Source organism: Cavia porcellus, unplaced genomic scaffold (genome assembly GCF_034190915.1).
Source record: "Cavia porcellus strain 051 isolate PalLab524CR breed Dunkin Hartley unplaced genomic scaffold, mCavPor4.1 scaffold_17, whole genome shotgun sequence".
NCBI classification, from domain to species: Eukaryota; Metazoa; Chordata; class Mammalia; order Rodentia; family Caviidae; genus Cavia; species Cavia porcellus.
In genome coordinates, this window is record NW_026947500.1 from 4,136,059 (window position 1) to 4,149,550 (window position 13,492).

General features: G+C 44.3%; 1 protein-coding gene and 1 long non-coding RNA gene across 10 annotated transcripts in view; one reads left to right on the forward strand and one right to left on the reverse strand.

Moving 5' to 3' along the window:
- Tnik (TRAF2 and NCK interacting kinase) overlaps window positions 1-8,856 on the reverse strand; it is a 375,608-nt gene extending 366,752 nt beyond the window's left edge. For 4 of the 9 annotated variants that reach the window (XM_013145516.3, XM_013145515.3, XM_013145512.3 and 1 more), the window contains exon 1: window positions 8,422-8,855. In XM_013145516.3, the coding sequence (XP_013000970.1) occupies window positions 8,422-8,838 (417 nt within the window). In that variant the 5' untranslated portion in view covers window positions 8,839-8,855. Of the gene's footprint in view, window positions 1-8,421 lie in introns of all 9 variants that reach the window. The other 5 variants (XM_013145513.3, XM_063227156.1, XM_013145514.3 and 2 more) reach the window with 3 other exon arrangements.
- A 123-nt stretch (window positions 8,857-8,979) lies between these two features.
- LOC106026155 (uncharacterized) lies at window positions 8,980-11,222 on the forward strand. The gene is made up of 2 exons (XR_001199795.3): window positions 8,980-9,640; window positions 9,786-11,222. It is a non-coding gene; the product is annotated as an uncharacterized LOC106026155 (long non-coding RNA).
- The last annotated feature ends 2,270 nt before the right edge of the window (window positions 11,223-13,492 follow it).

Genomic DNA, 13,492 nt, shown 5'->3' on the forward strand with positions numbered 1-13,492 from the left:
CAGTGTGGCTAGAGTGAAATTGGTCAAGAATGACCTAAGACTACATAGAAAATTAAATATGAGAAACCCAAAATATAACTAAATTAAAGAGTATCATAAAGGAGAGACTGTAGGGGACTGGGGATTTAGCTCAGCGGCATAAGCACCTGCCTTGCAAGCACACAGTCGTGAGTTTGATCCCTGATACCGATAAAAAACAGGAGAGACTATAAAAGAGTGAAGCAGACGTTTGCAGATGGGGAAAAGGACAAGGGAAGGAGGAAGGATAATCGGGGACGTGAAGGGACCAAAATGTTCAAGGTATGATTCTGAACACACATGAGTCAATTCCACCAAATGAATATAATTGTTATGTCTCACAAACATACGTTTTTAAAAAAGAAGGACCCCAGACTGTTTTCTCAGGCCAACCATGAGTGTAGAGAGCACGCCAGCGTTGCCTAGAGCTCTTCCCCAACAACAGTATCATGCAATGAACATGTGCTAAATGACTGAATACAAGAAAAAATGAATGAATGAACTAACACTGGGTACCTAATGCAATTTCACACAATCACAAAATCACACAATCACAGAACGCTAGACTACATCAAATTTACACTGCTTTCAGATTTCTTTGTATCTTCTACTACACTACTGAAACAAATGCTAGTATTACATAAATAATATAACATTAAAGACTACAATCATTCAGCTTGATTCACATGCGAAGGTTCTAACTTCACTGATTATAAAGACAGCAATAGAAAATCTACCCTGGACATGTAGCTGTAGTGTAGGACCCAGCACCATTTACCATCAGCTCTTGAATAATTCCCATTATTAAATCTTCAAAAACTGATGATGAAGGCCCGGGTTGTGGCTCAGTAGCATAGTGCCTGCCAGCGAGCCTGAGATTGTGAGCTCAATTCTCAGTACAAAAAAAAAAAACAAAAAAAAAACTGAACATGAAATAATAGGACTAAATCATAAAATCATAAGTCAGAACCTAAAGGTCGGGGAAAAACTCACCTGAAAATGAAAAAAGGCTGTTACATTTCAATGGTAATTTCTACCTCATCGAGGTATTTAATTTGCAGTATCTCCCATGTTTCCAAAACATAAAATAAGGCTCTATGGCTGTTTAAATAGCCAACCCTGCCTCTAGTTCTTTTATCTATCCCAGGGTTTATTATGGAAGAATGACAGTGCTGGAAGCCCCCTCCAGCATTTTCTAGCCCCGTCTGGTGACTCTGGATTCTGACTCCCATATGGTGCATCTCTATTAGACCTCACCATCAACTGCTCATGAAGATAAAAATCCAGTGTCATCTTCCAGGGCGCAACTGAAAAAGCATAACCCTTCCTACCTCTATTATTATTTAATAAAAATCGTCACCATAAATGTGAGGATATTTAAAATATTAAAACGCCCGGTATGTATGCAGACACACACACACACACACACACACACACACACACACACTTGGGCTTGGGATTCTAATCTAGAGCATTTAAAATCTCTCAAAATTTAGAATGTAGAGAAAATGGAGACAATTTTCCATAGTGTGGAAATTCCAAAAACCGACATTCCTTATTCAGAGGTAGGGATTATATTTCTAGTAATTGGTGACCCTGGGATTACATTCTTATAATTGACAGCCACTGGAGTTAAACCCTACATAAAGGCGTCCCATGAAGTCGTGTAACACAGGACATAATGGAATTCATGTTCCCTGAAATGCGCAACTGCCGAACTGCCCACCTCTTTGGGCTTTCTGTACCCTTTGTGGGCAGCACCATGCAGGTCCTTCCCAAGGGCTGTACACTATGTACTTTGTTGCTTTAAGGTATATTTAGTTGTGTAAGATATGCCAGTGAGGATCTTAAGAAAGTCAAATGTACACCCTGCCTTCACAAAGCTTATTGCCTAGTCAGGAATAGAATTCACGACAGAAAGTCCTGAGTATTATGAAGGAGGTATGAGGGAGTCTGTAAGTGAGAGGGATACCTTCTACCTGAGAGAAACTGGGACAGCTGTATGGAAAGCACCGCACATGCATGTTTGTTGTTAGGGCAGTAGGGACAGAGGATAAAAAGGCAGGGTGTTTCTAAAGAGCATCCATCAGAAGGCACTGCCTGTGACAATAGCAGAGTAGTCATAAAAACTGTAGAGCCTGGCAGGAGACCAACCTGGGTGATAATTGGTCTTGACTCCATGCTAAGATACAATCTTCAGTCTGTACTAAGTCTTTGGTCTATACTATGGTCTTTGGAAGAGAAAGTCAGTGCCTTAAAACCGATATAAAAAGACTGGAACTGTGCTTTAGGAAGGCTAATGTGGCTGTATTAGTTGAAAGACATTGCTCAGGGGACTAGAGATGGAGGCACAGAGGTGGATCTCACCATGAATACTGCCTGGCACAGCAACCGCCAGAGTCATGGAAGAACTCAGACAAGGCGACCACGCAACAAATACTAGGAAAGGTTTTTATGCTTGGGGTGAAATAAAATGTGTTTTCAGATTTTAGGGGGCACCTTCTCAAGACCACTGAATTTAGCCTGGGCATATAAAAAGAAAAGGACGGGGTCATCTTTCTCTAATAGGAAATAAATTTCCAACCACAATGGAAGAAATGACAAAGAGAATTCCATCAACATTTTCTATTTCAGTCCTTCTTCTCTCTTCACTAGAAACAAAATAACATTTTATTCAAAAAAGACCAAGAAGATTTTCTCAGAATTTTCAGCACACTGCTAAAAACTAGTTTAGGCACTGTTCGCAAAGAGCTGCTTCGTCCACAGAATGAAAGACACCATTTAACATAAAGCATCTTTCAGACTCAATCTATCCCAAATTCTGTCAGAAACAGAATCAGAGACTGGTTGTGCTCAGCTGGGCATAGTGGCCATGGCTCAGTTAGAGCACCCCCAGGCTGGGTGGCTGTGAGAACCACTACCACTGGAAGGAGGATCGGTGTTGAAATGACAGAGGCATGGAAGATGTATTCTAGAACAGTATGAAGGAAGGGCCAGCCAGCGGGACTCAAAATTACAGTATTGCAAAGGGCCATACGGATGAGTGGTGAAGATGTGATATTTCCATGATGGAAAAGCACTGGGCATTCTTTCATTGACAAACTATTCTATGACTTCCTAAGCAGATAATTATGCAAACAGCAAACTCCACAACTTGTATGAGCTTTTGCACTACAGATTACTCCAGTTAATGATGAATACGAAAAGTACTTATGCATATTTCTCTGATGTTCTGATAACTACTTTCTGATGAGGAAATGTCACTGCAAAGAAAACACTTGTCTAAAAACAAATGCTTCTAATGAAAAAGCTGCCATGCTATTGTCCTCTTAAGCTACTGTTATCAATGGACGCAACATTAGTAAAATCTCGTTTTAGACAAAACTTAATTAAATGTCCTGGGATAAAGAATGAATCATGTTTCAAGATTTTTTTAGACCTATGAGACCTCTGACCAAGTTTAAGTACTGGGCTACTTGTGTATCATTTTAATGTTCACCTCACCTTGTAAGAAAAAAGAAAAATTTTTAAAAGGCACAGGCAGCTGGGCATGGTGGCACACTCAGAAAGTAGAGGAAGGAGGATTGCCTTGAATTGCAGGACAGTCTGGGCTACAAAGTGAGTTCAAGGCTTAGCTGAACTGCATAGCAAGACCCTGCCTAAAAAGAAAGAAAGACATGCGTAATAAATGTGTTTGCATTTGAATAATGGATCATCCATAAAGAGAAAGAAAAGTTTTTTGTAAAGGAAGGAAAGTAAGAAATAAAAAAGAAAGAAAGAAAAAGGAAAATGAAGGTTTAATGAATAATGCTGATAGTTGATACAAATTTAGAGATATGGTCATCTCCAAAAAGCTTCTGGGCTTAGCTTACCTCATATGTAATGAATGCTGATCCTGGAATGAAGCTCAAATGAGGACTTCAGAGAAACATATAAGGTCATATTGGCACAAGGAAGAGGCAGCTAAGGTCTGCTGTGGTGCTCCCAAAAAGAGGCATCTCTGGTATTCTCTTCTCAGGATCATTTTCTACTAGGTACAATCACTGGGATCAAATAGTAGAATCAAGTTTCCCACAAAATTCTATTTAATCATGGAATAGTATATTTGTGTGGGGTCTTGTGTTTTGAAAGCATTTCCATAAATATTTCATTTGATTTTGGAAAGCAGGTAAGAAGTTGTGTGTGATCACTCCCATGTTTATGTTAGTTATTGTTAAATGACTAGTGATCCCAGTCACGGAACTAGTATGACACAGACACAGGCAGAGCCTGGGAGCCAGTGCTCATTCTACTTCATTTACTTATGCACTCACTCATGAATTCATTCATTCAATCAGCTAATGAGGCCTTTGACTCAAAGACGACTCCGGGCCCTCAATATGCCCACAGTCTGTAATAAAGAGCAGAAAGAAAATTTCGTACCAATGATAACAAAAGCATGAAAAGAGTAGCTAAGGTACACATGCAAGGCTTCCAGGGAGGTCAGTTTTCCATCTGGATTCTAATGAAAAAGGATATCATCAGGCCCAGAACGTAAGTGGTGAGAAAAGCGAGCAACATAGGTCATCTAATTTTGGTCACGTACAAAAGTATGTCTGAATCCTGGCAGAAGCTGAGAGTACAAGATCAGCAGTGGCCAAATCCTAGACATGACTGTTCTAACCTGTAAGTCAAACTAAGGACAGCCAGAGGCTCAGGTTCATAAATATACTAATCTCCAAAAAACTTTCTGGGCTGAGCTCATGTCTTGTACAATAAAGCACCCTGGTGGCAAGTTTCATCTTTTAAGGCTGTGATGTCTTGAAACAGAATGACTCAAATTCCAGGTTTGAATGAGAAAATTGTTTGCTGTAGCTGAAGTATGTATACACACGTTTTCATACACCCACATGGACGGTTTATATCCATAATACTATATATAATATCTATATCCACATAGATTACACAAAATACAGACTCCATAAACCTCATACGCAGAGACATCTAAATGATGTGTATGTCCAGACGGCCCCCATGGGACATGTTCAGATAGAGATGGGTTGGTCACATAGGCTCTCCATGCAGGACAAACATCTGTCCTGTGTGCTTCAGACACCATTTGCCTGCAAAGGAGCCAATGAACGAGGCTGGACAACTAAATTCCAAGGTGCTCTGCTGTTGTGTGCACTACCAGCTTATTTGCATGATGCAGTTACCCCAGCCTTGATAAATAAAATTCTGTAGCCCTGGTGAAATTATTACTCTCTGCCATTTTTTGTACTCAAGCAGAAAATGTATTATTGATTTCTGATTCAACCACAGAAAATGCGAGTTACAGAGAAGCGCACTGAATGAGGAGTTACTAGATTCCCCAAACCTCTACTATCACCACCCCAACCCCTTCCACTGTCCCACTACTGCCACCCACGCTAGGGCTGTTGACCTTGGGGGACAGACTCCACCTCTCTGAGCTTCAGCTTCCCATGTGTTAAATAAGAGGCAGGCTAAGCATTCACTGTGCAGTCTTTCCAGCTCTAAATCTATCTATCCATCCCCAACCCCAAGATTTAGTTTCTTTTAAGCTCTAAAAATCAAGACTATACAAACTGGATTCTGATTATTTCTGACCAAAGAAAATCCTACTTCATTTCATTTTTAAAAACCAACCGAATCTTGCATAATTTAAATAAGTACTGTCGCTGGTTGCTCTGGTTTGAATTATGCATTGTCCCTATTTGGAGAAAATTTAGACTGGGTCCAGTCTGGGATCACTGGCTGAGAACAATAAGCCCCTAAAGTGAGAAAGATAAAGGCCTCTCCAGACAGAATCTGCTTTTACTGCACTGAACTCAGGATTTACTCCCCAAAAAAGCATTGATTGTGTACATTAAAGAGCCACAACAGCAAGAGACTGGGAGGGGTTGCAGCCAATTCTCCTGGAAGCCACTGACCTTGGCTGCATTTCAGGGGTCAGGCATTCCCAGGAGGAGTCAGGCATTCACAGGAGGCTTCTTTAAGGGCGTAAGAGCAAATGAGACATTTTATCTCAGGAGGTCCACCTCTGCAAATTGGGGAAGCCTGAGATGACCAGCCCTCTGATTCATAGAGCTCACCTACTGGCCTTTGGAACCACTCCAGCCTGCACACCTCACCCACCACAAGGCTGGTGGAAGAACCCTCTTTCCATGGGATGCAACTGTTCCCACATATGCATTAAATCCTCCAGCTAGCAATTCCCCAGGCACTCCGAATAGCTGTTGTGCAGCCCCACTCCCCACCTCTACGTCTTTGTACTGGTCAGGGTAGACAGAGAACTAAGTGAGCAGTCCAGGCCCAAAGAGCAATTTCACTTAATTATGTAAAAATACCTTTTCCAAACACAGATTGTGGAGGACATGTCTCCCTAAGTGTGAACTGCCCGGAAGGTGGGCCTGGCGAGCCCCCAAAGTTGCTCCCCACCTGCAGGTACTGTGTGTGGCATCCCCAAAAAAACCTTCTCCAGGAAAAAAGCACAAGAGACAAGTCCCAGCCCAACTTAAAGTCACACCAGAGAGCTTCCCGTTAGAGGAGCACCATTGAGATTCCAGCTCAGAGAATCACAAGCCTAACCCATTGTTCAGACCCCATTCCCTTAGCCACTCCCCTCCTCCCCTAGTCCCCCGCTATCCATCCACCTGATTAACCTGCCAGCAGCAACTCCTGGTGCAGAAAGTAGGGCAAATGAACGCAGTCAGTAAAGCAGGCAGCCAGAGACTGGGCCAAAGCACCCACCCTGTTACCAACCCCCACCTCCAGCTGCCCGGAGGGCAGCAGGCTCTGGATGTGGCATGCTGGGCACTAGAGAAACAGGCAGCTTACTGTAATAACGCATGAATGAGCTGTGGCTGCCCAACGATGAGACAACCACTGTCAAATGGCACCCTGTGCTTTTTCAGCTTGGGTACTGCCTTGCAGAAATCTCACCTCTTGCACCCACGGATTACAGGGAAAGGGGAAAGGCTGAGCAAAAGAGGTTTACTGAGGCTAAATAACAAAGTATCTCTTTGATCAAAGAACTAACACTTTAGAGTATCTGTGGATTTAAAGAAAAGGCACTGTCAGAAGCATCGAGATTCAGGTAAATGGCCTCAAGATTTAGCATCAGTCTAACAATATATCCCTCAGGACAGCAAGTGAACTTCCACCCATACCGTCAGTCTCAGAGCTGAGAGCCACCCCATGCACCACTATGCACTTGCTTTTTATTTTATTTTATTTTTGGCTCAGGAAAGAAAGAAGTCGTCCTCAGATTGATGGTCAGTGTTTCTCAGATGCCCGCTGCTGCCTCTGCCACCACCACCCCTCACCCTCTTCCTGGCAGGCAGTATCTAATTAAAATAGCAAGAAAGCTCTGTCCCCTTCCCAGAAGGAGTGTGTCTGAGACTGGGGCTCAAGGGTGGGAGACGTCGAGGCTGCATCTAGGGATTCCGGATATTCTGATCTCAAAACAACAGCAAAATGGATTCTATATCAGTGATGTCTTAGTCAGTGCAACGAAACGGCATCTGAGGTAATTCACGTGAAGGTAGCAGAGAAGCTGTGAGGCTGGGGGAAGGGAGGTACTCTACAAAGGACTGGCCACTGACACGGAAAACACGCGCGCGCGCACTCACACACTCACACACACACACACACACACACACACACACTCCAGGGAGTTCCGGTCTGATTGGGGTGAAGCTGCAAACACATCCCTTTCACCTGCCGAAGTTCAGCCATAAAACTGAAATGTCACCACCACAAAGTCAGAAAACACAAGGCAGGGCTGAGTTAAACCCATAAATAAAGGTGAGCGCAGACTGGCGTGAGAGGGGCGCCGAGAGGCAGCCGAGAAGGGGGAGGGGGCGCAGTCGCCCTCGGGGAGCCCAGCAGAGCCGGAACCGGCCGCTGTGGACCGGCAGGCTCGGCTCGCGGGAACCGCGGGCTCCCGATGTCATCTTGCAGGTAGCTGGAAAACGCGAGGGGTCACTGCCTTCATTCACGCAGGGATTCTTTTTTTGCAGGAAGAGACAGGCAGGTCTCGCGCCTTGGGCACGAGACGACTGCCCGGGGCGTGTACACACACACACACACACACACACACACACACACACACACACGAGCCTTTCGTTTTAATGCTCTTACATCGGTCTAAGAGGAAAACGGCATAAGCTCCACGAGCCCTCGGAGACCAAAGGAAGTGCACGTACCGCACAGCCCCTGCCGGGGGGCTCCGCGCACAGCGCCTCAGCACCCCTGAATCCAACCCGAACCCGAACCCCTCCCGGGAGCATTCTATGCTGCTGCCCACCAACCTCGGCCCAGCCCCAGCCCCAGTGCACACACTGAACCCACTCACCCCGACCCAAACCACTGGAAAGAAATCAGAAAGCACGCTCTGCTCACCCTCAGAGCTGAGAGATCGATCTCATCCAGACTGCGAGCCGGGGAGTCGCTCGCCATGTCTACTTCTTCGCCCGGAGAAATGGACCAAAGCCACCCCGAAGCTTCTCCCTTGGCAATTCCACCTTGGTCTATTTCACTCGCGTCCTCCTCATGCGGGTGCAGCGTCAGAGGCCCGGGGCCCAGCCTCCCCCGCCCACTCCAACCCCACGGAGCCCGAGCTCGACCCTCCTCTCTGGACGGTCCGCTGGGTCCGGGAGCCCAGCGTGCACGGATCTCCAAGCCCGGAGCCGCGGTGCGTGTGGGCTGCGCGCCCCGATCGGCTAAGGGCGCTGGGGCTGCGTGGGTGTATTTAAATGGGACATGCTTCTTTGCTTGTGCGTGGATGGCGGCTGCATTGGCTGTTATAATGAGACACATCAACTCCTCCACTCAGCTGAGGGGTGGGGGTGGAGAGCCGCACAGAGCTGTCCATCACGGCTTCCTGGGAGGAGTGAAGCGGGTGGAGGAGGCGTGGTCTCTGCCTGGGGAGAGGCCGCGCTTCCTGACCCGGCCCCTCCACGCCGGTGCGGGTGGAGGAGGGGCGCGCACCCTTTCCGCCCGGGCTTTTGCGGGCTGCACGGCCTGGATCCCAAGAGCTGTTCCGGAACCTTGACGTGCTTAATCGCAGGGACCCAAGCTCTATTTTTGTGTGTCCGATTTGTGCACTGCAGCAAAATGGCCTTTCAATCGCATCTAGGGGTTTCTTGGCGGGGTTCGAAAGCTACAGAGCTGGAAACAGAAAGCCAGAAGGAGGAAAATATCAGTGACTCCCTCCTTCCCCCATTAATTATTGGTACGGCTGGAGTAAGGCGGTTTGGTGCAACCAGTGCATATAAGGACTTGTGTGCTGGGAAGGGGATCCGCCTCCCGGGCCGAGCGAGTGAGGCACAGAGCGCGCAGCCTAGCGTTTCCAAGTGCGGCGGCCTCAGGGTCGGTTCCTTCCTCCGCAGCCGGGAGGATCCGGACTGCGGGCTCTGGACACCCGCCCTTAGCAGCTTTGGGGCTGGGAAGGTTTGCCCGCAGCGGGCAAGCTAAGAGACCTGAACTCGATCTTGACATCGCCACACCCAGGACTCGCTAGTGCTGCAATTCCCCACGGAGACGACCAAATTGAAACAAGAAGCTTGTCCTCTGGGTACAGTGGCTGGAACGCTCCAGGTAACTCCAAAGCCGAGGCCAGGTAAGGCAAAGCGCGCCACCTCGGGACCCAGCAGCGCTGCGCTGACTATCCAGATGGATGCAGACAGTTTAGCTGGCGGTTAAGTGGTAGCTTGGGAGGTGGACACGTGAGAGCGGCTTCATTGTATCCGCTTTATCATTTAAAGGTGGGCACTTTACCGAGGTAAACGTGACATTCTGTAATCAAGAGTGTGAAGTCACTTCCCTCAACCTCCCCGGGCAGCCCTTCTTCTGCAGCCGTGAATACGCGAAGTACTTTGGAAGAAAGCGCGAAAACTGAACTATTTCCCTTCAAAACAGCAGTGACCCTGCAAGCATACTTTGCACTCTGTGAAGAGAATTTACTCCTGGCCCAATGCATTGCGGACTTTTTAAATCACGTGATGTGGAGATGCGCTTCTGAATAAGGCTTTTGAATGAGTGAACAGAAGTCAGTGCAATTGGTTCTTAAAGACTCAGACATTAGAGGACTTTCAAACAATAAGCGTTCGGTGTTTGCTGTGCTGTTTGTTCATAATGTTTATTTGTATGCCTTGCGGACCATGCATCGCAAAACCTGCAACATCTCAACGGCACCACCAATTTGGGAACTTTTGACTTTAAACGTCATGGGTCAAATGCTCAAACGTTTTACATTTAAAATGCTGTGCTTGACTTTTATAATGAAACTACCCAGCTCAATATATTAAGTAGTGTGAGTAAGCCTCCGTGTTGGAAAACCTGGAGTTTGCCATAATGACCATTTTCAGCCCTCCTGTGTTCTTTCTGTCTTTCATCTAGACAGAGAGTTAACATATTGCCTCCGTGTGAAAGAAAATAATTTCAGATATTGAAGCCCTCAAACAAAATTATTTTTAAAACTTCAAATGTTGTAAATATGAACTTTTTCGTTCTTTTGTTTTGCTTTGCTTTGTTTTTTCCCCTGAGAATCTTCATTTTACACCCCAGACTTTATCTTACCCCTCACGAAAAGACACGTTTTTTTCCACGGTACTACCCTGCTTTGGCCATAAAGATATCTTGATACTGAGTGATACTAAATTTAGACTAAGATTAAAGAATTATAAGTGCCCACAGAGCTAGGTACTAACAGAAGGGCTTCCTGAGGGCCTGAGAAGACATGGAAGAAGCTGGTGGGGCCATGGGTGCCGGCCACAGAGGTGCCATAAAATGAAGGGCTAGCATAGCGAGTGACCTCCAGTTAGTGAGGAAGAGGAGGAGTCCCAGCCTTTGTCCAGGTAGAGGTGCAGCAATGATGGTGACTCCTAGAACTGGGGAAGAAAGCAGAAGTCAGGTCAGGTCAGGTTGCCTGCCTCTTCCTTTCCGTCAAGCATATATTGAGTTTCAACTATTCCAGTACAAACATCCTAGTTTCTAGCTATTTCTACGCACTGCCTGTAATATGTATATATTGCTTAACAGTTTTCATTAAATCAACACTTTTTTCTGTAATTTAATTTTGAAAATAGAAATCACTACTGTAAATGGAAAGCTAGCAACACACGCTTTAATAAAAGAAGCCATTGAAATATATATATATAATGGAAAACAAAACAATGCTATTAAATTTTAGCCACCTGCCATTGCCTGTCCTGTGCTTCTCGCTTAGACCTGCTGTTTGTTTGTTAAGGGAGAGAATAGCAAATGTCAGAAAAGCCATTCAAGACGTGGCCAAAATGAGATTCTCCTGGAGCTATAATCTGAAGAACTGAGGGAGCTGATACCATTTATGTGCAGCTTGAACGCCTGTAGAGCAACACGCTGGGCTCTTTTATAGTTTCTGTAAATATGCAGTAAACCCTAAGAAGCATGAAACAGGGTATGATCAACTTCAAGATAGTGAGAAGAGAGGGAGTGGGGTGGAAAAGGAAGACAAATAGAAGCTTGCTACAGTGAGTAACTATTTTTAAAAGATCCCAAGTAACTATTGCTCAATATTGGAATTCTTACATCTAGATGGCTATTTATTGACTGTTTACTATAATAGTTTCTGTATCCCTAGATATTTGAAATACTCTTGTATTTTAAAAATAGTTAGAAAGAATCCACAAAGAGGTTTGGTGCTATCACATTCAATGTTATTTAATAGTAAACCATTGTATCAGTGAAAAAACACACTGTGAAAATCAGAACCATTTCCAAAAGCACACTCCATACATCTGTCGCCATAATTCTTTACACAGGGCAGAAAATATATTTTCAAAAATTCATTAGAGTTCTAAAAGACAGTCAGTAGTGGTGGCACTGGGATCCAGTGACTATTCTAGATTATATAAAACAAGCAAGACTGGATTACCAGTGATACCACAAACTAAAACTGTACAGGGTGATAGTAGGATGTCAGCGGCTTCAAGCTGAGAGACTGTGGCTACAAGAGAAGGTACATCATTATGGTGAGTGACTAAAGAACTGCATTAATTCATTCTTTACTCATTCAACAGGTACACAGAGCTCTCTTTGAAAGACAACATTAGGCCCCGCAGTTAAAACATGGGTACACAAAGTCCTTGCTTTCTTAGAGGCAAACAACAAACTTGAAAGCAAATAATTGATAACAAAGGTCATTTTAAATATGTAATGGTGAGTGATATGAAGAAAAGTTAGCAGAGTAATAAGACCTGCAATAAGGTTGACAGTGACTGCCGTCAACATCCAAGTATATAATTCAGTAATGATGAAGGCTTGAGCCAACGAGGCAGGGTAGCAAGCCAAGGAGCTGATCACTAATTTCCAGAAGTGGAACCCATCTACACACACAGAAGGAAACCGACTGCATCCTCTGCTCTACACCCATGTGTAGTCTGCGCTCCTCCCACCACAGTCAGCAAGGCAAGCATTCGGAGTCAGAATTGGCACCACAGGCAGGCAAGTAAAGATTCCGAGCACTAAGGCAAACAGATAAGGCGAAGTCACCAAGCATTTTTGGAAATCTATGACTATGAAAGACACCAACTTTAATCAACAAACAGCTTCTGCACCCAAAAACGTAAGCAAAAAGTTTTACAATGTACATATTTATGCTCAAAGGAATACTACAGGAGCTTACATTCATGAAATAAGGTAATGATAAAAACAAGTCAGAGGGTTAAGTGTATATTTATTGAAGTTAAAGATAAATACATTGAGTATGTAATTTTATGCTACAGATATTCTTAAGCATTTGCTATGATCTGAATCGTTATGTCTTCCAAAATTAAAATATTGGACCCTAACTCCAATAATGATGATATTAAGATGTGGAACTTTTAGGAGACCATTGCATCGTGGGTGAAGAGCTCTTATGAATGGGATTGGGCTTTATGAAAGAAGCCTGTGGGAGCTGTTTGCCCTTTTGCCATATAGGAAACACAGAAGATGTTATCCATAAAGAAGAGGCCCTCACTAGAAAGCAAAAGAGTTGGTACCTTGAACTTGCAATTTCCAGCCTCTAAAATTATGAACAGCAAATCTTCTTGTCCATAGATTACTAAATCTAGGGTATTTTGTTATAGCAGACCAAATGGATTAAGGCAACCTTCATATATTTGCATTCTTAATACTTATAATTTTATAAAATAAGCAACATCATTAGCACATTCATCGCACACATGAGCAAACTGAAGAATAAAAGAGGATTAATTTATCCAGGGTAACAATAGTAAGTGGCTGACCTGTGTTTGGAACTTTGGCCCTTCATCACCACATTGGAAACAATGCAGGTTGAACAGGAGTCAGTTAATAAGATAGAAGATTGGACCCAGTTTTCTTGTGGTTTGCAGGAAAATGGATTAAAGTAGGGAATAAATCCAGAAATTTCAATATTCATCTAATAATGGATCTAGATAACAGATGGAAGGAAATACTCAAAAGAAAT